Raw genomic sequence first — 24,899 nt, 5'->3', positions numbered from 1 at the left:
ATCACGTCCAAGCCGCATTTCCTCCTGGCAAGCTCAAAAGCTATCCTATGTGTTTGGATATCCCCGCCCCCCGCCCCCCCCCCGCTCCCCTCCCAGGAGTAGATACACAAACTCAGGGCTTTGTGCATACTAAGCAAGGTCCTCTGCCACTGAGCCACACCCCCAGCAATCCTGTCAAACTCACATTCTTCCAAGCAAACATTTCCCTTGCACACGGAGCCTCTCCGCTTTGCACCAACACCCACATCACAGAAATCCACTGCCTTGCTTATGAACTGTTTCCTGCTTCGGGCCTTTGACATAACTCCCCTTGACGGCACGTGTGCATGCGTGCATGCCTTCCCTCCAGCACCCCTACTCTCCATTTGCCGCCCACTTGGGAGGTGGTTATTCATGGGAGCCCTCTGTCTCCTGAAGGCCTAATGTTTCCCAGAACATACCCAATCAAGACTCCCAGTGCTGAGTCAGGAGCTTTGGCATGGAAGAAAACTGACTCAGTCTTCTGGTTGTCTGGAATAGAAACAGCTGGTGGCTGGGGCGCCTTTCCCACCCGCTGAAGACTGGGAGAAGCGCAAATGGGTTCCGCTCAGCACCCTACTGTCTGTCTAGCCCCACCCGCGTTGTGTTGTCGGGAACTGGGCCCCCACCTTTTTTGCCGTATGACGTCAGAAGAGCCTTCCTCCCCTCTGGACCTTCTGTTCTCTAATTTGTGTCGTGTGTGAGGTGGGTTCCCGACTCTGGCTCCCTTATTAGCCTATGAAGAGATGACTCATCCTGGAGCCCTGGGCCTGTGAGTACTCAATGTCCCTTCCCCCGGGTGACTCAATTTCAAGACTGAAAAGCACCTCCTGTCCTCCTCCAAAGGTGAGGGTCTGACTCAGGCTGTTCACCATAAGGGACAGGCTGAAAAAAGAAAAATCACCTCAGACGATAATGCTGCAGGGCATGGCTCATGGCGGTTTCACATACCTGAGTTCACAGCAGAGGTTACAAACAAAGGCTAGAGGCAGGCAGAACTTTAAGTCTCAAAGTCCCGCCACTGGTAAAATGGGACCAGGAAGTCTACCCTGGTGGTGCAGGTATATAGTCTCAGTATTTGGAAGACAGAGGCAGATCAAAAATTGAAGGTCTCCTTGGGTTTGAGGACAGCCTGAGCTACACTAGACCCTGTGTCAGAATAAACAAAATAGAACAATGGAGCTGAAGGTGACATCAGTGATCGCGCACGTGTGACCCCCAGCGTACACAGCAGTGATCGCGCACGTGTGACCCCCAGCGTACACAGCAGTGATCGCGCACGTGTGACCCCCAGCGTACACAGCAGTGATCGCGCACGTGTGAACCCCAGCATTGAAAAACAAGGGTCTGTAGCCGGGTGTGATGGCGCACGCCTTTAAATCCCAGCACCCTGTGCGGCAGAGGCAGGTGGGTCTCTGAATTCGAGGTCAACCTGTCTAGAGTGAGTCCAGGACAGCCAGGGCTACACTGAAAGACAACAAAATAAAATAAAGCAAAACAATCTGCTTTCTGTTCTGCCACAAGAGTCAGCCCACAGCCTCTGGGTTTTTGAGATAGGCCCTCGCCACCATGTAGGCCAGGTTGAGGTGCTGATCTCCTGAACACCTTGTTGCTACCTCTAGAGTGATGTGACCACAGGAGTGGGCCATCACCCATGGTTTAGACATGAGCTTTATTTGTTGTTTTAAACATCGGAATTCCTTTTGTAAAAAAAAAAAAAAATTTACCTGGGGCTGGAGAGGTGGCTCAGAGGTTAAGGTTCTGAGTCCAAATCCCAGCAACCACATGGTGGCTCACAACCATCTATCATGAGATCTGGTGCCCTCTTCTGGCCTGCAGGTGTACATGCAGGCAGAACACTGTATACATAATAAATAAATCTTTGAAAAAATTTTTTTTACCTATTTTATCTACTTATTTGCAACAGAGTTTCTATATGTAGCTCTGGCTTCCCTGGAACTGGCGTGAACTCACAGAGGTCCATCTGCCTCCTCTGCCTCTGCCTCCTGAGTACTGGGATTAAAGGTGTGAGCCCCCATACCAGGTTTAAGAAGATCTGTTTTTGAGCCAGACGTGGTGGTGCACGCCTTTAATCCCAGCACTCAGGAGGCAGAGGCAGGCGGATCGCTGTGAGTTCGAGGCCAGCCTGGTCTACAAAGTGAGTCCAGGACGGCCAGGGCTACACAGAGAGACTCTGTCTCGAAAAACCAAAAAAGAAAAAAAAAAAAGATCTGTTTTTATTTTTATGTGTATGGATGATTTTGCCTGCCTGTGTGTCTGAGGAAGTAGGAAGAGGGTGTCCAACCCTCGGGAACTGTAGTTACAGATGACTGTGATGTAGGCTGCTAGAAACCAAACTGGAATCCTCTACAAGAGCAAATAGTGCTTTTAACTGCTGGGCCATCTCTCCGGCCTTGGAATCCTTGTTGTTTTATAGACCAGGTTGGCCTCGAACTCACAAGAGATCCGCCTGCCTTTGCTTTCCTGGTGCTGGGATTAAAGGCATGAGCCACCATCCCCCCCACCTCCCATAGCCCCGGGGGAATTCTTTACAAAATAAATAAAACACACGTTTATTTACGGTGTGTGGTGGAGCGCAAATGTGTTTCCACCATGCGGTCCTGGGATCGAACCGTTTCATTTCCCTTCCCTTTGTCTGCGTATTGGGGAGGGGGGTTGGGTGTGTTGGAGATAGGGTCTCTACGCAGTCCTCTTCATGGCCTGCCTCCTGCCTCCAGGGCGCTGGTGTGAAAGGCTGTACCACCACCATATCTTGTCTGTCTCGGTCTTGTGTGGTGTGTAGCCTAGACTTGGAACTGGCTATGTAGCTAAGGGTGACCTTGAACTCCTGAACCTCCTACCTCCATCTCCCAAGTGTTGGGAATTACGGGGGCTTGTACCACCGTGCCCACCTAGGCATCAGGCTTCTTACGGGGAAATTTAGTAGAGGGGAAAGACACTCGCTCAAGGTAACTCCTGGGAGGTGACAGCAGAGGCACTTACGCCTGTGGGATGGATGCCTTAAGTCTTTGAAATGTCCATCTTGTCCCAGAATGCGTGCGTGGCTGAACTTGTCATGCACTGGGTTGGAGTAAGGCTGAACCGAGATAGGGAAAGAAAGGTCCCGCCTCGGGGCGCGACCCAGCCCCGGGCCAGCACCAGGATCTGACTGTTCTTTCCCAGTGTGACACGCGGTACCAAGCCGAAGTCCCGCCCCACGTCCGTCACATCCGGGCGAGGGCGTTGTTTTGGGCTTTCTCCGGGAGGTGGAGTATCGGTTAACCCTTGCATATCCGGGGCGGCGGGGAGCCCTGCGGCCCGGAACCTACGAGTTGGGGCTCCCTAGCCACACCCCTCGCAGGGATTTAAAAGGGAAGGAGGGGCCCCGGACGGGCCGAAGCCCGAGCCGAGGGAGCGGGCATGAGGCGCTGCCCGTGCCGGGGAAGCCTGAGCGAGGAGGCGGAGGCCTGCGCGCTGCCCGCCGAGGCCCGCATGGGGCTGGAAGCGCTCCGGGGTGGGCGGCGGCGACAGCCGGGACTGCAGCGACCTGGGCCGGGAGCAGGTGGCCCGGCGGGACGGTCGGAGGGGGGCGGTCCCCGGGCCTGGATTGAGGGGTCCAGCGTGCGCTCCGAGGCGGAGAGGACCGGCCTCGGGCCTGCGCCGTGTCCACACGGTCCCCAGGTAGAACCCAGTGGAGAGGGGCGCGCGGAGTGCGAAGCAGCTGGCCCAGGAGCCGAGTCGGAGAAACAACCCCCAAATAAAGAGCTAGACGGGTCCAACCTCCAGACACATCCAGGAATGACCAGCCCCTGGGCAGAGATGGAGATGGCCGGTTCCTGGACAGACGGCTTTCGAACTGATCCTCGCAGATCCGACCTCCAATCTCAGCCAAAGAGAGCCAGCCTCTGTACCCAACCGGCGCTTGATGAATCCTGGACCGAACTGGGAAGATTCGAGCTACGGCAGACTCTGCCAGAGAGGGACGAGCTCCTGGCTGGCCACCTCCGGACCCACCATAGTACAGCCGAACCCCAAACTCACCCAGGCGAGGTCTGCTCCTCACCAGAACCAAGCGCTGATGGTTCCAGGACAGCACATGACCCCGACGGCTTCTGGACCGAGTCCCAAACTGATGGCTCCCTCATTCAACACAGTGCCCAGCACTCAGCCTGGAAACAGCCTGGAAGTGATGGCTTTTCAGCACAGGACACTGACGGTGCCCGCGTCCCACCTGGCGCTGATGATCCCTGGGCTGACAGCGTTCTGGGGGTGTCCAATGGAGACGATCCCTTAGAGGATCCAGGGCCTGCGGAGTTGGTGACTAATCTGTGCTCCCACCTGGAGTGCAGCTCCTCTTGTCCCGTGCCCCGCCTTATCATCACCCCCGAGACTCCGGAGCCTGAGGCCCAGCCGGCGGGACCCCCATCCCGGATTGAAGGGGGCACTGGCGGCTTCTCTTCTGCCTCCTCTTTTGATGAATCTGAGGATGACTTGGTGGCTGGGGGCGAAGGTACCAGCGATCCCAAGGACAGATCTGGAGTGAGTAGGACCATTCTTCCTCAGCACATGCCGTGCCCCTTGCCTTCCCGCCTCACCCCAAATCTTTTATCCTCCTATTCTTTCTGCCTTGGCTTAGAAACTGCTCTTCCAGGGTTACTCCGCCGACCGCCTCCCCTTGACAGCCAGATTCCTAATACATTTCATGAACCCCCAACTCCTTTTTTTTTTTTTTTTTTCCCCGAGACAGGGTTTCTCTATGCTATCTCAGCTGTCCTGAACTCGCTTTGTAGACCAGGCTGGCCTCGAACTCACAGCGATCCGCCTGCCTCTGCCGCCCGAGTGCTGGGATTAAAGGCGTGCGCCACCACCGCCCGACGAACCGGAACCCCCAACTCTTTACTCTCTTTCTGCCATTCCCTTTCCCCCTCTGTCACTAGTCTTGGGGGACAGCCTGCAGCGGAGGATCGCTGACTTGATTTAATTGTGCCCAGGAACTTCTGACATTGTACCGTTGCGTGAGTCGATGTGAACACATGGTTTTATATAGAAATGTCTGTTGAGTCCTCCAGAGGGGGGTCTGATGGCCAACGCTGAAGCTGAACAACACCCATAAGATAGAAGGAAGGCTGGCAGAGGCAGGAGGATCGCTGTGAGTTCGAGGCCAGCCTGGTCTACGAAGCGAGTCCAGGACAGCCAAGGCTACACAGAGAGACCCTGTCTCAAAAAAAAAAAAAAAAAAGATAGAAGGAAGGAATGCACATTCACGGTCAGATGTATTGAGTGAACTTTTGTCCTTTTTTGTGGGGGGGGGAGGGGGCATGGAGGGGAGGGGTGCATTCTTCTGTCGCCTGCCGTGGCCCCTATATTACTGAGGCTGGCCTTGAACTCCTGATTACCCTGAGGCTGCCCTGAGCCTCACGGTATCCAGCCTCTGGGATTACAGAATGTTCCACTGTGCTGCACCCCCCCCTCCCCAACACACGCTTTGAACCTGTGGCCATCCTGATGCCTTAAGCCTTTTCTTTAATTTTATTTTTTAGATTTTGTTTTTTGTTTGTTTGTTTTTGTTTTTCAAGACAGGGTTTCTCTGTTTAGCCTTAGCCATCCTGGACTCACTTTGTAGACCAGGGTGGCCTCGAACTCACAGCGATCCGCTCACAGCGGTCCGCCTGCCTCTGCCTCCTACGTGCTGGGATTAAAGGCGTGTGCCACCACGCCCGGCTTTAGATGCAGTTTTTAACTTTATGTGTATGAGTGAGTTTTTTTGTTTTGTTTAGTTTTTGCCTGCTCATATGTATGTGTACCATGTTGTGCACGGGCACCTGGTGAGATCAGAGAAAGGGGTCCTGGAACTGGAGTTACACAGATAGTGTGAGCCACCGTTTAGGTGCTAGGAATCAAAAGCCCTCTTCAAGAGCAACAAGTATTTTGAGCCATCACTCCAGTCTCCCTCATGCGCCTTTTCAAGGCTGGCTTTCAGGCAGGAGCCAACACAACCTGCTGCCACCACCTTTCATTAGATGCTCAAAGGGCCAGGGATGGCCAGGTATCCAACATGTATCTAGGCTAGCCTTGAACTAGCGGCAGCTTGGCTGCCTTGAGCTTCCCAAAGGCTGCTGTAACAGGTATGAGCCAGCAAGCCCATCTGCCTCCAGCTGTCATGAAATATTCAAAGGAGGGCTGCAGAGGTGGCTCCGCAGTTAAGAGCGCATGCTGCTCCTGCGCAGAGCCAGAGTCGCTTTCAGGCAGGTTCCGTGGGGCGCCTCACAACTGCCTGTAACTCTACTTGCAGGGGATCGGATACCTCTGACCTCTATGGGTACCTGCGGTCACATATACCTGCCCACGCCCACATACAGATCATCGTAATAAAAATCTTAAGAAAGTTCAAAGGGCAAAATGCTCAAGGATCCTCAGCCTAGCCAGGTACCAACCAAGCGCCCAGGCTGTCCTTGAACTTGTGATCTTGCTGCCTCTGCCCTCCGAAGTGCTGGGATGACAGGCCATGAGCCAACTGGCTGGCTAGCGCTTTTCCTTAGCTGTTCCGAGGTGCAAAACCGGCAGGGATCCTCAGCCTACCCAGGGACCCACCTAGTTTCCTGTGGGCCTCTGCTCCCCAGGAGGCCCCTTCAGACTCTTTATTTACTTCTTCCACCTTCGCCCCCAGCTTGGGCGAGGCTCTCCTCTGGTGAATCAGAGGAGCAGGCAGGGCAGGTTGAGGGAGGGAGAGGCCCAGCAGATACAGGTGTGGAAAAAAGCCTCAGGTGCGGGGCAGAGTCCACCTGCTTGCCAGCTTAAGTCTGCGGAGTCCTCCTACTGGGCTTGGGCCGCTGGAATCTGCCTTGATCCCCCTCCTCAGCCTGTGTACCTCCCACAGAGACTTGTTCGGACATGTGGTCCCAGCTCTGAGAAGCAGACCCGCCTAGACTCGCTCCTGCCCGCCCACACAAAAGAGCCAACCCTCCAGTGCTTTCTGCCTGGGCTCTTCTCTGCTCTCTCACCTCCTTGACATCTCTGCACAGCTGAGTTGGGACAGGGCGACTTCGAACAACAGCAACATGCATGCTGCAGCTGTCAGACTCCTACACATTCCCGGTAGTCTGACTCCTCTGGCAGGTCCGACGTGCGCGCGCGCGCACACACGCGTGCACACACACATATACACACGCACACACACATATACACACACGCACGCGCACACACACAGTTCTTATCTCTTCTTACAGATGAAGGAATTGAGGCAGGAGAGAGGAAATCAGTCATCCCCTCCCTCCAGGGAGGTCACACACTTAAGATTTAATCTCTAGGAGCCACCTGGTGGTTCACGCCTTTAATCCCAGAGGCAGAGGCAGGCAGATATGGTCTACACAGTGAATTCTAGGTAGCCAGAGTGATAACACAGTGAGAACTTGTCTATAAATAAACAAAATGTAACCACTAGGCCGGGTGTGGTGGCCCACGCCTTTAATCCCAACACTCGGGAGGCAGAGGCAGCTGGATCTCTGTGAGTTCGAGGCCAGCCTGGTCTACAAAGGGAGCCCCGGACAGCCAAGGCTACACAGGGAAACCCTGACTCAAAAAACAAACAAACAAACAAACAAAAAATGTAGCCACTAGGCCCAGTGCTGTGGCTCATGCCTATAGTCCTATCAGTTGGTAGGCTGAAGCAAAAGAAATGTGCCTAAGCTGCAGAATGAAATACACACACACACACACACACACACACACCATTTTGTATACCAGAAACTGTAAGTGCCGGCCTCCCTTACCAACCTCCCCTCTTCTTTTTCCATCTCCTCTGTCTGTCTATGAGACTTGCTAGGTAGTCTTGTTAAGTCGTACCGGCTAGCCTGAAACTTGCTGTGTGGATATAGTCTTGGCTGGTCTTGAACTTAGGGCTGTAGTCTTGCCTCCCTTCAGTGCTTGGATTACAACTGTAGTCCATGATGCCCAGCTCAGGGTATATTACACTTCTTCTTTTTTCTTTTTCTTCTTTTTTGGTTTTTCGAGACAGGGTTTCTCTGTGTAGCCTTGGCTGCCTAGACTCACTTTGTAGACCAGGCTGGCCTAGAACTCACAGCGATCCACCTGCCTCTGCCTCCCGAGGGCTGGGATTAAAGGTGTACACCACCACCGCCCGGCCTACGTTACACTGCTTTGCTTTGCTGTTTTGTCTCTTTTTATTTTTATTCTGTTTGTTTAGTGTGTGGATGTGCACATGCCACAGCATGCTCGTGACGGTCACATGACCCTGCGTGGGATCCAGGGATCAAGCACAGGTTGTCTGGTCTGGCAGCAAATTTTACATTTGCCTGCTGAGCCATCTCACCAGCCCGGTTTCTGTTTATGTGCCTGGGCATGTGTGTGTGTGTGTGTGTGTGAGTGAGTGTGTGTTACTGAGCCTGAGGAATTGAATGAACCTAGGACCGTGTGTACGCTAGGGCAGGCAGTACAGTATGCTACTGAACTATGTTCTCAGAACCTTTTTTTTTTTTTAATTTTTTAATTTTTTAATTTTTTTAGTGTTTACTTTGAGACAGGGTGTCTTATATTACCCAGGCCTTGAACTTGGTATGTATTCCTGGCAGGTTTGATTTTACCATTGTCCTATCTCAGTCAGCTTCCCAAGGAGCTGGGATTACAAACCTGTACATTTGTTTTTTGTTTTTGTTTTTGTTAGTTTGGTTTGGTTTTTCAAGACAGGGTTTCTCTGTGTAGCCCCTGGCTGTACTGGAACTCACTCTGTAGACCTGGGCGGCCTTAAACTCAGAGATCACCTGCCTCTGTCTCCCTAGTGCTGGGATTAAAGGCCCACTTGTTTTGGCATTCGGTCTACTGTGTAGCCTAGCATGGGCCGCCTTGATCTTCCTGCCTCTGCCTCCCAACTGGTGTGTGTCTCTGCGTCTGAGCAGTATCGACAGATTAGCATTCCCTTCTCATCTTTGTTTTATAGATGGACAAACTGAGGCACAAAAACACATCTTGTGCTTAGTATTGGCTAAATCAAGTCAATTCTTGATTTTTATTTTTTTTTTAATTTATTCTACATCCTGATGTAGCCCCCTCCCTCATCTCCTGGTCCTGCCCTCCCTCCCTCATACCCCCTTGACTTTGTTCTTGTTGAGTTTTTAACTTTTATTTTAGCCCCTTTGGCCTGTGCATCTGTCCCTAGCTTGCCTGCCTCCTACGCCTCCTAGGCCGCCAATTCTTTGTCTTTCCAGAAGCTACGTCAGTAGCTACATTATACGTAGACAAGTTAAGTCCTCTGCCTTCCTGAAGCTTCAGGAACTCACGGCTGTGTTCGCAGCGTCCTGTCTAACATTAGGGCTTGGTCGGCCAACCCTCTGCTGTCCTGACTGTCCTGCAGCCAGGCCCAGCTGCACACTGTTTCCCCCCCCCCCCCACCCTCAAATCACCCCCTCCACATGTTGTTCCCTCTGCTGAGAGTCCCCTGCTCCCTCCTCTTTAATTTTGAAATCACATCTGAGCACAGTGGCCTAGCTCTGCGCCTTCCTCCTGTTTGTTTTTCAAGCAAGGCCTCATAGCTCAGGCTGGTCTTGAACTGCAGTATGTGGCAGAAGGTAGCCTTCAACTCCTAATTCTGTTATTTACAGGTGCGCACCGCTCACTGGCCTTTCTTCTTCTTCTTTCCTTCCTTTTCGTCATCCTGTTCTAAGTAGAAGGTGATTGTTTCTTAAGCTTCTGACCTTTTCTGGGGATGGTGATGATCAAGGCAAGATTTTCCTTCCTTCCCTCCCTCCTTCCTCTTGTTCTTTCTTCCTGCCTCCTGCTCTTCCTCTTCCTCCCCCTCCTCCCCTTCCTCCTCTCCCTCCTCCTCCCCCTCCTCCTCCCCCTCCTGCTCTTCCTCCCCCTCCTCCCCTTCCTCCTCTCCCTCCCCCTCCCCCTCCTCTTCTCCCTCCTCCTCCCCCTCCTCCCCCTCCTCCTCCCCCTCCTGCTCTTCCTCCTCCTCCCCGCCCTCCCCTTCCTCCTCCCCTTCCTCCTCCCCCTCCTCCTCCCCCTCCTGCTCTTCCTCCTCCTCCCCATCCCCTTCCTCCTTCTCCACCTTCTATCTTTGGAGACAGAGTCTCACTAGGTAGTCCTGACCAGATTGACCTTGAACTCAGAGATCCGCCTCCCTCAAGTCACTATTCTTGGGGGACTCCCACAAGGCTGGTGGGGACACAGATGGATCTCCAGACACTAGCACCTTGAGTGAGCAGGGCTGGGGTGAGAGAAGCTTAGGGGATTGTGGGAGTCTCTAGTATACAGTTAGTCAGATCTAGGATAGCAGAGAGGACTTCCTGGAGGAGAGGGCATATGAGCTGAGACCATGATAAACCATTCCTAGGAAGCCCAGATTAACTCAAAGGTAAACTTAAAAAAGGTAGAGCCCCTGCCTAGAATCCCCCAGTGAGGGGCTGGGGGTATGGCTCAGTGGTAGAGCCCCTGCCTAGAATCCCCCAGTGAGGGGCTGGGGGCGTGGCTCAGTGGTAGGGCCCCTACCTAGAATCCCCCAGGGAGAGGCTGGGGGCGTGGCTCAGTGGTAGAGCCCCTGCCTAGAATCCCCCAGTGACGGACTGGAGGCGTGACTCAATGGTAGAGCCCCTGCCTAGAATCCACCCCCCCCCCCCCCCCCCCCCCCCGTAAGGGACTGGGGGCGTGGCTCAGTGGTAGAGCCCCTGCCTAGAATCCCCCAGGGAGAGGCGTGGCTCAGTGGCAGAGCACTTGGGGTGAGCTTGTGTAGCACGCAGAAGGTCTGGGTACCATCTCTGGTACTGCTTCACCTCTGAGTCCGCTTCCTCCCTTGTGACACAGACAACCATCTTCCCTGGGCTGTTTTTAGGATTAAATAGGGTATGGCACACAGAGTCTTTGTCATGGTGCCTGGAATGTTCCAGGTACTTGGTAAACAGGAACCTTGATTAATCATCTCCTCCCCATGGGAGAAAATAGCCCTTCCTGGATCCCATGCTGTCCAACACCCTGACTCTCTGCTTAGCATCTGGCTGCCTCCAGTTTGCTCCCTGCTGGGGAGCTGGGAGGAAACATGCCCTTGACCCTGGGGGCAACTCAGGGTAAGCACACAGCTTCCTCCCTGCGTGTGACCTACTCTCCCAGTTCATGCTAGGGCCACTGTGTGCCTGAGGTGAGTGTATGTGTGTGTATGTGCAGGCACTCACGCATGGCTGAGTCAGATGTGAAGTAGCATGACACAACTGATTACAGTTGGTGCTCATCTCTTTTTGAGCAGGGCTGGCATCAGGTCCTCAGCCTGTGTCACCGCGTCCTGACACTTCTGCCGAGCTCCACCTCAGCCCTTCTCTGGTTTCCTGCCCCCGCCTCAAGCCCCAGATCTTTCCCTCCTCTCCCAGGTAGCTTCCTCTCTTTGCTCTTCTTCTGTAGTCTTCTTTCCATTACGTCCGTTGCATTCAGGTGCGATGGTGGCTCCTGGGACTTGGCCCTCCCTTCCCACCACGCAGCGTCTGGAGATTGATTGGCCTGGAGCTGTCAGTTTGGCCGCAAGCGTTTGTACACCCTGAGCCATTTTGCCCGCCCTCGCTTTTGTTTTTTTTGAAATAGGATCTCAGCCAGGTGTACTCCTGTAATCCCAGCACTCAGTAGGCAGAGGCAGGTGGGCTTGTGGGTTTGAGGCCAGCCTGGTCTACATAGTGAGTTCTGGGACAGGCAGAGCTATATACAGAGCGAGTCCTTGTCTCAACAAAACAAAACAAACAAGAAACAGTATCCTGTAGCCCAGGCCACATGTAGCTATACAGTTGAGAATGGCCTCACCTTCCCAAGTATACCTGCCTGCCTTTCCTTTTTGTTTTTGTTTGTTTGTTTGTTTTAAGATAAGGTTTCTCTGTATAACCTTGTGTGTCCTGGACTTGCTTTGTAGACCAAGCTAACTTCAAACTCACAGAGATCTGCCTTCCCCTGCCTCCCCAAATGTGGCAATTATAGGCATGGGCCACTGCACTTGGTCATTTTTTGAAAAAATTAGGATTGGTTACTTATTTATTCATTTATTTTTGAGGCAGAGTGTCACTATTTCACTCAAGCCCGGTTGAAAGCTCTGTAGGCCAGGCTGGCCTCGAACTCACAGAAATCCGCCTGCCTCTGCCTCCCAAGTGCTGGGATTAAAGGCGTGCGCCACAGTGCCCCGCATAAGATTGTATTTTTAAAAATGATGTGTGTGTGTAGGGGTGGGGTTGTAGATGAATCTAGTGCTTACGGGAGTCAGGAAAGGGTGTCAAACAGGATCCTCTGGGGCAGGAGTTACAGGCAGCTGTGAACTGCCCCAGGGGGCACCCAATGTGGGTAACTGGGCTTCTCTGTCAGAACAGTACCCAGGACACATCCGAGCTCTGAACCATCTCCCTAGCCCCTCTATGCTTCTTTAAGGGTCTCTTCTCGTGTCTCCCTGTCACTCAAAGTAGATGAGGGTCAGGTACAGTGGTGCAAGAGAGCTGGCTCAGGTTTCAGGTCACTGGTTCTTCCCAGGGGACCTGGATTGGGTCCCCGCACCCACGCACAACCACCTATAAACTCCAGTTTCGGGTCTGACCTCCATGGGCCCCAGGCGTGCATGTGGTTCACACAGACGTGGAGGCAAAACTTTTGTTCATATCAATAAATTTGAAATATATATTTTAAAAGATCTACTCGAGTAACAAATTGCCCCTTAATATGAATGACTTAGCGCATCAGCAAAAGTTTACTTTTGTGCCAGGTGTGGTGGCGCACACACCTGCCTTCCATGTTCTGTGACTATGGGCCTTACGAACCAAACCTAGCCGATCTGCCCCCTACAACAAAGACCCAGAGACAGAACAAAGGAAGTAATTGATGTAGACTCGTCCCCACGAGGTGCTCTCATCATCACCCGACTAAGTACCGAGCTTGGGGACCGTGATCCCGGGAAGTGACCGCGACACTAATTCTCTGGCTCACCCTCCCACAGAGCAAGCCCTGGAAGAAGCTGAAGACAGTTCTGAAGTACTCGCCTTTCGTGGTCTCCTTCCACAAGCACTACTACCCCTGGGTCCAGCTCTCCGGACATGCTGGTGAGACTGGGGGGACTGGTGGACAGACAGAGAGACAGGCTCCGCGTAGGTGTGCAGGCTCCGGAAAGCACGGCTGCATATGGTGTATGGTTCCACTGCCTTTAATACCGGCTTGGTGACAGTCCCCCACTCTAGGGGACTGCTCTGACAAACATTGAGGCCTAGTGATTATTTTATTTATTTATTTTGAAATAAGGTCTGTGTAGCCCTTGCTGGCCTAGAACTCACTTTCTAGACCAGGCTGGCCTCCAGCTCGGAGATCCACCTGCCTCTGCGCCCTGAGCACTGGCATCAAGGGTTGCATCACCAGCAGGCCCGCCTAGGCCTGGTGGTGGGTCGGTTGAGTCTCAGCTTCGTAGTGACGGGTGCCACTTCAGATCCTGTTTCTGCTCCCTGCTCATACCCCTCCCGGGATCCAGTTTCACACGTTAGTATAGAACAAATTATTTTATTTTATTTTATTTATTTATTATGTATACAATGTCTGCCTGCATGTGTACTCTTCACAAGAGCTCATTACAGATGGTTGTGAGCCACCATGAGGTTGCTGGGAACTGAACTCAGGACCTCTGGAAGGACAGACAGTGCTCTTAACCTCTGAGCCATCTCTCCAGCCCTTAGAACAAATCTTACTGCCCTTGCAGGATTAACTGGAGAGTTGAGAGCAAAACATTGAGTGAGTGGGACACAGGCCGACGAGAAACGCAGTGCCCAGTGCCTGGACTCTCCTTATGTCTCCCTCATGGTAGACCCTCAGTAAACTGAAGCCAAACTGTTTTTCCCCATGACTCAGTTGAAAGAAAAACAGGGCTTACGATTACGATATGGCCTCTGTGTTGCTTCTCTTCACACAGCAAATAGCTTAGGTAGAACAAAAACCCTGTTGCCACCGTCCCTGGGGACTGTGGCAAGGGTGGCACACGTTTAATTTCTTATTATTTGCTTGTTTGTCGGAAACAGGGTCTCGTGCTATGTGACCAGGCAGACTTCAAACTCACAGAGAGCTCAAATCTCCACCTCCTAGATGCTGAGGTTTAAGCCCACCTTGGCACACATTTGTAACCTGTGCACTTAGAAGGCTGAGGCGGGGGGGGGGTGGGGTGGGGGTCGGGTGTCATGTTGGAGGTCAGCCTGGGCTACATAGAAAGACTTTATGTCCACAAAGCAACATAAAACTATCCCTTTGTCCTAAAAAAAAAAAAAGAGGAAAAGTTTGGAATTCTACCTCAGCATATACATGCTCCACGTAGTCCCAGAATTACTTACTTATTTCGTTTGTTTGTTTGTTTTTTCTAGACAGGGTTTCTCTGTGTAGCCCTCACTGTCCTGGACTCACTTTGTAGACCAGGCTGGCCTCAAACTCACAGCGATCCGCCTGCCTCTGCCTCTGTGCTGGGTCTACAGGTGTGCGCCACTGTGCTTGGCTCTTACTTATTTTCAACTTGGAGTCTTGCTAGATAGCCCGGGTTTGCCTTGAATTCACTGTGTATCCTGGCCTGGGCTCAAACTTGGGTCAGTCCTCCTGCTGAACCTTCTAACTTCTGGGACCATAGGCTCAAGCCACTGTTTCTAGCATGAATTAATTTAAATAGACCCAAGTGGCTGGCCCCTGGGGGATCAAATGCAGGTTTGTGGTGGAGAGTCATGTTGTCAACTGAGATCTCACAGGATTGCCTCAGAACAAGAGCACCCATTAAAATGATTAGCTGGGGCTGGCGAGATGGCTCGGTGAGTAAAGGCATTGTCGTGTGATCCTGAGAGCTGAAATCCATGTACGTGTTGAAGGAGAGAACTGACCACAGGCTCGGTGGCTCTCTTAGTCATGGCATGTGCAGGTTCACTCAGAATAACAGCAAAACATTTTGTTTTTAATTACAAAACAGTGTCTGACAAGATGGCTCAGTGGTTAAGAGCATCCACTGCTCTTCTAGAAGGCTGAGCCTTCCCAGCATCCATACTGAGTGGCTCTCAAGTGCCTGCAACCCCAGCTCTAGGAGATCTGCTGCCTTTTCCTGGCCTTTGTGACTACTCACATATATACAAATGAGAGTAAGAACAACTACCTTTAAAAATTACAAAATAAAGGCGCAGGCCTTTAATCCCAGCACTCGCGAGGCAGAGGCAGGTGGATCACTGTGAGTTTTTTGAGGCCAGCCTGGTCTAAAAAGTGAGTCCAGGACAGCCAAGGCTACACAGAGAAACCCTGTCTCAAAAAACCAAAACAGAACAAATTACAAAAGAAATCACGGTATCCTGTGCTGTAAACAGGACCTTGTATAAATAAGAGAGATTAGAAATAAGCCCATTTAAAGCCAGGTGCAAGCTGACCGTGGGTGGCGGCCAGAGGCAGGCGGGTCTGCATGAGGTCAAGGCCAGCTGTCTACAAACAAACAAACAAACAAACATGCCCTGACTCAGAACAACACAACCCACAGCATTGCTGGACTGTGGGGCAGGATGCTGACGGGCGCTGCGTGGTGCATACAGGGAGACAGGGCGAAGTCTCCGAACCTCTCCTGGGTCTCTGAACCTCTGCTGGGTCTCTGAACCTCTCCTGGGTCTCTGAACCTCTGCTGGGTCTCTGAACCTCTGCTGGGTCTTGCTTCCTGCAGGGAACTTCCAGGCTGGTGAGGATGGCCGCATCCTGAAACGTTTCTGTCAGTGTGAGCAGCGCAGCCTGGAGCTGCTGATGGGAGACCCCCTGCGGCCTTTCGTGCCTGCGTATTATGGTATGGTGCAGCAAGATGGCCAGGCCTTCAACCAGATGGAAGACCTCCTGGCCGACTTTGAGGGCCCCTCTATCATGGACTGCAAGATGGGCAGCAGGTAGGACTGGAGTAGGCATGGGGCAGGCAGGGCAGGAGGGGAAATAGGGCCAAGTCAATTCAGAGTCCCTGCATTAGTGTGTGTTCCTGCCAGTGGTGCATGAGGGTTCCAGGCGTGCTGGCCTGCTGTGAGGGTTCCAGGGGTGCTGGCCTGCTGTGAGGGTAACAGGTGTGCTGGCCTGCTGTAAGGGTTCCAGGCGTGCTGGCCTGCTGTGAGGGTAACAGGGGTGCTGGCCTGCTGTTCCTTCTTGGTGTTCTTGCATTTATCTTGATATCACCTGTTTCATTAATTTAAACCACCTTGATGGATGGATGGATGGATGGATAGAGATATGTATCTGTGCATTTCACTATGTATATTTTTCGTGGCTTTTTTTTTTTCTTTTTGAGAGTGTCTCCTGCAACTTGCCCCCTTACCTCTGCATAAGCATGGGGTTTTTTTTTTCCTGCCAATAAATAAACACGTGTTCTTTTTTTTTTTTAAACACATGTTCTTAAAAATTTGAAATTCATGCAATAAAAATTGGAAAACTTCAAAAATTGGAAGCACTTTTGGTTCCTAGTTTATTTTTATTTACTCTAAAATTTTTATGTGTAGGGGTGTTTTGTCTGATGCATATCTGTGCACCACGTGTGTACCTAGTGCCCAAGGAGTCCGGAAGAGAGGGCATTAGATCCTCTGGAACTGGAATAACAGTTGTAAACTGTCATGTGGGTGCTGGGATTTTTTTTTTTTTTTAATTATGTGTGCAAGTGTTGTGCCTGTACATATATGTGTGTGCTTAATGCCCGAGGAAGGCAGAAGACGGTGTTAGAATCCTTGTGACTGGCGTTCACAGGTACTTAACGAGGCACTTTATGATGGCTGTCTCTCCAGTTCCTGGCCCCAAGTGTTTTAGATAAGTGGTGCCTAAGCAGGGATGAGCAGAAGTACTTCGTATTTTGTCAAACGTTTTCTCCTGTAAATTTTATCGTTTCAACATTTATAGTTTACTGGGCTTTTGTTTGGTGGGTTGTTTTGAGACAGAGTCGCACTGTGTAACTCTGGCTGATCTTGAACTCACAGAGCTCTGCCAGCCTCTGCCCTCCCAAGTGCTGGCATCCCACGCCTACACGTGCACTGCCAGCAACATAGGTCTTACTATGAGGAGGCGGGAGGCCTCCAGCCCTACACTTAGTGACTTCCTGTTACATCTGTGTGCCCAGGAGCCGGGCGGGCATGGTGGCACACGCCTTTAATCCCCGCACTCGGGAGGCAGAGGCAGGCGGATCGTTGTGAGTTCGAGGCCAGCCTGGTCTACAAAGTGAGTCCAGGACAGCCAAGGCTACCCAGAGAAACCCTGTCTCGAAAAAACAAAACAAAAACAAAAACATCTGTGTGCCCAGGACCTACCTGGAAGAGGAACTGGTGAAGGCGCGAGAGCGGCCCAAGCCCCGGACAGACATGTACGAGAAAATGGTGGCGGTGGACCCTGGGGCTCCCACCCCAGACGAGCATGCGCAGGGTGCAGTCACCAAGCCCCGATACATGCAGTGGAGGGAGACCCTGAGCTCTACCTCCACCCTGGGCTTCCGGATCGAAGGCATCAAGGTGAGGACCAGGCGCAGTGGGTGGCAGGGGATGCTAGAAGGAAGCAGAGTCCAGAGAGCCAGGCGTAGGGAAGGCCCCGCGTCTCATCCGTGCGCCCAGCAGAGGCAAGCTTCATTTATCTGTCCTGGAACATCTTCGCGTGCCTTCCCCCCTTGCCTGAGTCAAGCCTCTTCCCTGTCCTGGCCTCCCTGGCCTCCCAAACCTGCTCCTCCCCTCTCTGCCCTGGAGGGCGGTAGCTGGAGGGATCTTTGACATTTTCATTTCATAGATTAAACATACTGGGGAAAGCTGGATGTGCTAGCTTAGATCTTTTGTCCCCACGAGGAGGACTGCAGATCCAATCTGAGTTCAGGACCAGCCTGGGCAACTCAGAAATACCTTTGTCTCAGAAAAAGGCCTGGGGGACGGCTGTAGCTCAGTGTCCCAGGGCTTGCCGAGCCTGCCAGAGGCGTCAGGTCCCATTCTCAGCAGCACTGAACAATCACACAGTGAGTCAGAACAGCTGGGCGTGGTGCCTTTGGGAGGCTACAGCGGGGCTCAGCTGAAGCACTAAGAACTGCTTCCGGGTCTCAGGTGGCCCTCAGGGCAGCTAGAGGAAGTATGACATGGTTCCCATTTTCCAGATGATGCCTCAGAGGCTGAGGCAGGCAATAGGCCTTGTTTAAGCTAACTGAGGAGGGGACACTGAGAAATAGAGGCAGGAGGATCAGGAGTTCAAGGACAGCCTCCCCTACGTAGTGAGTCTTTGATGGGCCTCAGTCTTTGGGGGACCCTGTGTCAGGGGGAGATGAACTTGCTTTGGCCACTCTGCTAGGCAGTAGCCGAGTCATGCCTGAAGCCAGCTCCTGGCCTCCTACCTAACAGTCTGTTTTGCTGGATGGGCTCAGCCACGACGGTTTTGTTAGATGTGGAAGGACAGGTTATGTAAAAGTGTGACGGGGCATGGGTTGAGTTGGGCCAGGCAGGGGGGCTGTTAACCCCTGAATAGGGGTTGTCATGGTTGGTGGGGTACCCTAGAGGTACCTGAGATTGCCCAGTGTTTGAGGGTGAAACAGTACACATGACAGCACTTCATATGTGGATTTGCAGAAGGCTGATGGGACCTGCAACACCAACTTCAAGAAGACACAGGCGCTGGAGCAGGTGACAAAGGTGCTGGAAGACTTTGTGGATGGGGACCTTGGGATCCTGGTAAGTGGGACACGGTATCCTAAACGGCAGCCACTAAAGACTGCCACTGTTTAGCGTTACTTCCGAGTCCTGCTCCTCGGCTCTGGCCTGGGATGCGCTGCTCCTGGTTAGCTCTGCTTAGTCTGCTGTCAGCCGGTGGCTTGGCCGCGCCGGGTCCTGAGTAGCCTGGCTTGTGTGTCTACCGTGGCTCACAGCCTTGTTCAGGACTTGGGTGCCTGTCGTGGGTAGCCTGTGCTGTTCCCACCATGGGAACAGGGAGCTAAGACAGTAGGCACAAGGACGAGGTGTCCTGGTGTTAGGCACAGTGTGCCCACATTCCGGTGGGCAGAGTGGGTCCTGTCATGAGACCAAGCCCGGCTGAGGCGTAGGGGAACCTGCCTCTGCCTCTCATGGGGGAGCTGCGGGGATAGGTGAGGGTTCAGGTCCTCTGTCTCCCAGTACTGTCCTCCCACCATTCCCTTGGTCTCCTTTATCCCCTCTTGATGCATCCAGAGTGACAGGATGAGGCATGGTCTCAGGGCAGCGCGAAAGGGCTTGCTGTGTGTCTGTGCTAACGAGACATCCTCCCTCTCACACCCAGAGAAAGTACGTGGCGCGGCTGGAGGACCTTCGCGAGGCTCTGGAGAACTCTCCCTTCTTCAAGACCCATGAGGTGCGAGCCCCGGGCGCCCACAGGTGTATGTGGGCTCCAGTTAGGGCTTAGCAGAGGGGACTCAGGAGGGAGGAAGGGGGAGCACGGATTCAGGCCAGGTGCTCTGGGGTGAAGGCTGGCTCTGCTGTGTGGCCTTGGACTGACCTTCGTGGCCTCAGTTTCCTTTTTTTATTTCCAGGGCTGGGAGTGAAAACGGGGTCTCCTTCACTGCACTGGGCACACCTTCAATCCTTGTTTTGTCTTTGGGAGAGAGGCGTGGTTATGGCTCCGTGTCACCCCCTCCAGACAGGGTCTCTCTGTGTAGCCCTGGCTACCCTGGTCTGGCTTTGTAGACCAGGCTGGCCTCCAGCTCACAGCGATCCACCTGCCTCTGCTTCCCCGTCCTGGGATTACAGGTGTGTGCCACCAAGCCTGGCTGAGAGGCATGTTTTCTGAGACGCCGTCTCATGTAGCCTAGGGTGGCTCTTCCTGCCTTGGCCTCCCACATGTCTGGACTATAAGGAACACCACCATACCCAGCCAGTTTCCTCTGCTCTGGCAGGGACAAGGGTGGTGGGACCCACTCCTAGGGCTGCTGAGGATAGAAGGCAACCTTTGGGGCATACAGAGGCGTGCACACTCTTTACTCCAGGCACTTAGGATTAGTTTATGACTGTAATCATGTGTTTCTGAGTGCCTCCCACGTTGGGCGGCTCTAGCCTTTTCCTGTCTGCTCCTTAGGGTCTGTTTTCTCATTGGTGTGTTTTGTCTTCATGTTTTTATTTGTTTGTAATGTGTGTGGGCTTGTGCACACTTGAAAGACTGAGGACAGCTTGAGAGTCTGTTTTCTCCTTCTTACTTGTGGGTCTGAGAAATCAACCTCCGGTCACCAGGCTTGGCAGCAGGTGCCCTACCCACCGCGCCATTCCTGGAGACCACAGGCTTTTCCGTTTTGTTTTATGGATGTCATGTAGCCTAGGTTGGCCTGAAACTTGGCCTAGGACTCCTGATCCTCCTGCCTTAATCTTCACAAGTGCTAGATTATAGTTTTATGTCACTGTGTTCGTTTCCACACCGTGGCAAGTCACAGAAGTGACAGCATGATCTCTTCTTTAAGCCCCTCCCTCTGCCCCTCAGCCCCTTTTCCTCTTCTCCATGGGGTCTCTGACTTTTCTAGAAAGCCCTGGTCTGGAACTCTCGCTGTATTAAGCTGTACAAGTCTCAATTGCAGCCCTACCCCTCCTCAGCCTCCTAAGCCCAAGCGGCCATCCCAGGGGGCCTCAGTGTCCCTGGCACCTGTAGTTTGTGTGACAGCAACAGCCATGTGGGCAGTGCTGAAGGTTAAATAGGCTAATATATTAGCACCCAGCCCAGCATAATCCAGCGGTGAGTGCCAGCTGTCATTGTCATGTTTGCTTTGGTCGGACATCACCGCTGTCACTGTCACTATCTTCAGTCTTTATGTGGAAGCAGAGGTCTCCTCTCCGTGTGTTAGGTTTTGCTTGCCTAGGGTCTCACCTCCAGTTAAAGTATGAAATTTCACATAGAAGTTGGCATTTGCAGTTTCCCTTGACAACTGGCGGGACATTGCAGTCCTGGATGCTTGCCATATGGTGACAGCACCCGGAACTGGCTGGTGTCCGTCTCTTTTTTCCGTTTGGTATGGGATTTGAACTTAGGGTCTCGTGTCTGCCGGGCAGGTGTTCTACCACCGAACTACATTCCTTCCTCACACCCTCCATGTAGCCCAGGCTGACCTGCAATTTGCTGTGTAGCTGAGGATGACTTTCACCTTTGGTCCTCCTGCCTCTACTTCCTGAGTGTGGAATTATGGGTGTGTGTTACCATGTTTGGGGCAGACACGCTACTAACTGAGCTATATCCCCAACTTTTCACCCCTATTTTGTTTTTTTAGACAGAGTCTTACTGTGTATCTTTGGCTGGTTTGGAACTCACTATGTAGACTAGGTTAGCCTCTTGAGGGTTTTTTGTTTGTTTTTAGGTTTTTTGAGACAGGGTTTCTCTGTGTAACAGCCCTGGCTATCCTGGACTCGTTCTGTAGACCAGGCTGGCCTCGAACTCACAGCGACCCGCCTGCCTCAGCCTCCCGAGCACTGGGATTACAGGGTGCGCCACCATGCCCGGCCATCTTTAGGTTGTATTTTGGAACAGGATTAAGTTGCCCTCGAGCCCATTCTCTACGTAGCCCAGGCTCCTCCTGCCTGAGCTGCCTAAGGCGCTGGGATGAAGGTCGGTCATCACGAGGCCTGATGACGTGTGGCTCTTCAGGCAGGCAGCTGTGCACTGTGCAGGAGCTGGGGTCAGGGAGCAGGGCGGTGTTGAAGCCTGGGTAGGGCTGATGGAGAGGGACTGGTAGATTTGTAGTTAGAGGAAGGAAAAGCAGTAACTACTTATTGTTTGTTTACAGGAAAAAGTACCTCCATGTCATTTTAATTTTCAAAATTGTATTTAGAATATGTGAGTGTTGGTGTACCTTTTCTGTACATTGTTTCTCTGCCCCCCCCCCCCCCCCGGATTTCTGAGAGATTGCATCCACTGAAGCCGGGCTTACAGATCCTTGTGGGGAGCTGTGTGGACACTGGGACTCGAACTCGGGTTCTCTGGTTCTCTGCTAGAATAAGCCATGTTCGTGAGCGCTGAGCCATCTCCCCAAGCGTGGAATATGTCAGTGTTGGGTGGGGCATATATGTGCCACAGTACTCTTGTGGCAGTTAGAAATCAGCCTGTGGGAGCTATTTCTCTCCTTCCACATACGGATCCCAGGAATCAAACTTAGGTCATCAGATTTAGTGCTAAGCCATCTCACCAGCCCATTGGTTCACTTTGTAGCCGAGGCTGGCTTTGAGCTCTTAGACATTAAAGGATTAAAGGTGTGTCCCACCGTGGCTGCTTAGTGACCTTTTTTTTTTTTTTTTTTTTTTTTGGAGACACATTTACTGTTGTTAGCTTTGGCAGGCCTGGAACTCACTGCATAGCTCAGGTTGACCTCAAACTTGTGGCTGCCCTGCATCTGCCTCCCAGATACCTGAGTTGTGGACACGTGTCAGCGCACCTGCTCACCAATGACCGTCTCTAAAACAAGCAAATAGAAGCACCCACTGAGGACAACTTGGAGGCAGAAGCTGGGAGGCACCAGGAGCCTGTGGCTTGTCGGGCGCTTCTGGTGACCCCCAGGAGGCAGAGTGTTACCAACTTCCCCATTCTACAGACAGGACACCGAGGTCAGAGGAAGGAAGCCACTTGCCTGATGTCATCAGCCGCAGTCCCCTAGGCCTAAGAAGCTACTGCCCTAATCTGGAGAAAGTGCTCCAGTTCTTCTGTCCAATCTGACTTAGTTCCTAGACCCAGTCAGTACCGTGACGCCATTTGAGTTTGTGCTGTGCCTTAAAAAAAATCTGATGGGCTGGAGAGATGGCTCAGAGGTTAAGAGCACTGGCTGCTCTTTTAAAGGTCCTGAGTTCAATTCCCAGCAACTACATGGTGGCTCACAGCCATCTACAGTAAGATCTGATGCCCTCTTCTGACATGCAGATGAAACACTGTATACATGATAAGTAAATGAATCTTAAAAAACAACAACAACAACAAAAAACACCGATGACCCCAAACAGCCCAGTGTGCTGGCTCACGTTGATCCTAGGTGAGAAAGCAGGAGGGCTGGCCGTTTAGGCCAGCCTGGCTGTAGAAGTCCTAGTTCAAAAAACAAACCAGCAAAAAACCAAAAGAGAGGCCGGGCGTGGTGGTGCACGCCTTTAGTCCCAGCACTCGGGAGGCAGAGGCAGGTGGATCGCTGTGAGTTCAAGGCCACCCTGGTCTACAAAGCGAGACCAGGACAGCCAAGGCGAACACAGAGACCCTGTCTCAAACAAACAAACAAACAAACAAAAAACCAAAAAACAAAACAAAAAACCAAAAGAGAAGCCAGGTATCATGGTGCATGTCTGTAACCCTGGCACATGGAAGGTGGGGGCAGGAGGACCCTGGAGTTCAAGGGTCTCCTTGGCAGTGTAGAGAGCTCGGGGCCCTCTGGGACTATATGAGACCCCGTCAAAAATAAAGAAAGAAAATCAAACAGGGACTAGGGATGCAGCCCAGCCTGTGAACTCCTGCTTAGCTTATTGGAGGCTCTGGGCCATCGTTAGAATACACACACAAGATAACTGTGACTTCCGTTGTGTTCCAGGAACCATTTGAAATGCTTTATGTCTCTAAATTACACAGTTGCTCTCAATTTATATCTGTGGAAGCAGAGCCAGAGAGAGGGTACAATAGTTGCTCAAGGCTGCAGAGCCCAGAAGTAGCAGAGGCAGGATTTGAACTCAGGCAGTCTCGTTCCAGAATTTTTGCTGCCTACCACTCTGCTTTACTGCTTACCGGGGAACAGACTGACGGGTGCCTGCTTCTCCCTAACTGCTCCTCTCTAACTGCTGCAGGTAGTGGGCAGTTCGCTCCTCTTTGTGCATGACCACACCGGCCTGGCCAACGTCTGGATGATTGACTTCGGCAAGACAGTGGCCCTGCCTGACCAGCAGACACTCAGTCACAGGCTGCCTTGGGCCGAGGGCAACCGTGAGGATGGGTACCTCTGGGGTCTGGACAATCTGATCCGCCTCCTTCAGGGCCTGGCCCGGAGCTGACCTCATCTGCCGATGCTAGGCTCACTTGCGGGAGAGCCTGTGTCTGGCTGGAGGAGCCCGAAGATGTGGAGCCTGCTGATGGGAGAGGAGGCTCTTCAAGTTGTCACCAGACCAGTGTTGTCTGAGGAGCTTCACGGGTTCCCGGCAGCACTGGGTTCCCTTACGATAGCGGGGACAAGACAGGTGTTGGCACAGAGTTCGCACATGAACGGGGCATCCTGACTAGGTAGGAAAGCTTCGGAGGGAATATCAGAGGCCATAGCCGGGAGAATGGCCGGCCCTTCCCTGAGCTGGCTCTCTGACTGAGCCCAGAGGACCAGGCATCAGTGAGAAGACCTCCAGGAGGACATGTCCACCTGGGCCAGTGACAGCGCCACCTGAAGGCCATCTGTGTGATGAGAGGAGCATGTGACATCATGGGACACTGCTGATGCCACCTGAGACCTGGTGCTCCTGTGGTGGGGGCCACCGTTTACTCTCTCCCTGCCTGTGTTCCTCTGTGGACTCTGAATGGCTGAAGACCCACACCACAGCGCCAGCACTGTGACCACCTTCCTTCCTTGGTGCACCAGCTCCAGCCTCAGGGCTCCCTCCTCCTGCCCCTGGCCCCAGGGCTCTCTCATCTCCAGAGTCCAGTGACTGGCGGGAAATTGTTTCTGAGGCAAGAGAGGTTTCTCCTTGGGAACCAGCGCCGCCTTGCCTCACTGTGTAAGTGCCCCGACCCTCACACAGAATCAAGTGCCAGGCTGCCCAGAAGCACAAGAGGGTGGGGCTCTGGCCCTGACCATGGACCGCCTGGCCCTAACCAAAGACTGCAGGACTCGGGGCAGAGGCCACTCTGTCCCTCTGTGCTCCAGAGCCGTGGCTTCCTGGCCCACACAGCTGGGCCTGGCAAGGACAGGAACCTACCTCTTTAAG

The 24,899-nt window shown here is 52.7% G+C and overlaps 1 protein-coding gene across 1 annotated transcript; it reads left to right on the top strand.

Annotated features, from left to right (window-relative positions):
- Positions 1 to 3,146: 3,146 nt before the first annotated feature.
- Positions 3,147 to 24,057, top strand: Itpkc (inositol-trisphosphate 3-kinase C). The gene is made up of 7 exons (XM_051162654.1): positions 3,147 to 4,557; positions 12,983 to 13,085; positions 15,698 to 15,911; positions 17,297 to 17,501; positions 18,591 to 18,692; positions 19,273 to 19,344; positions 23,778 to 24,057. The coding sequence occupies exons 1-7, from the start codon at positions 3,439 to 3,441 to the stop codon at positions 23,979 to 23,981; spliced, it is 2,019 nt and encodes a 672-aa protein (XP_051018611.1). The 5' UTR covers positions 3,147 to 3,438; the 3' UTR covers positions 23,982 to 24,057.
- The last annotated feature ends 842 nt before the right edge of the window (positions 24,058 to 24,899 follow it).

Source organism: Acomys russatus, chromosome 19 (genome assembly GCF_903995435.1).
Source record: "Acomys russatus chromosome 19, mAcoRus1.1, whole genome shotgun sequence".
NCBI classification, from domain to species: domain Eukaryota; kingdom Metazoa; phylum Chordata; class Mammalia; order Rodentia; family Muridae; genus Acomys; species Acomys russatus.
This window is presented reverse-complemented; position numbering and strand designations above follow the sequence as displayed.

Excerpts from the sequence above, each read along its gene's own strand:
- Itpkc (XM_051162654.1), top strand. The coding sequence starts at position 3,439 with ATGAGGCGCTGCCCGTGCCGGGGAAGCCTGAGCGAGGAGGCGGAGGCC. Across the intron at positions 13,086-15,697 it reads CCAGCTCTCCGGACATGCTG|GGAACTTCCAGGCTGGTGAG; the intron begins GTGAGACTGGGG and ends TGCTTCCTGCAG. Across the intron at positions 18,693-19,272 it reads ATGGGGACCTTGGGATCCTG|AGAAAGTACGTGGCGCGGCT; the intron begins GTAAGTGGGACA and ends TCTCACACCCAG.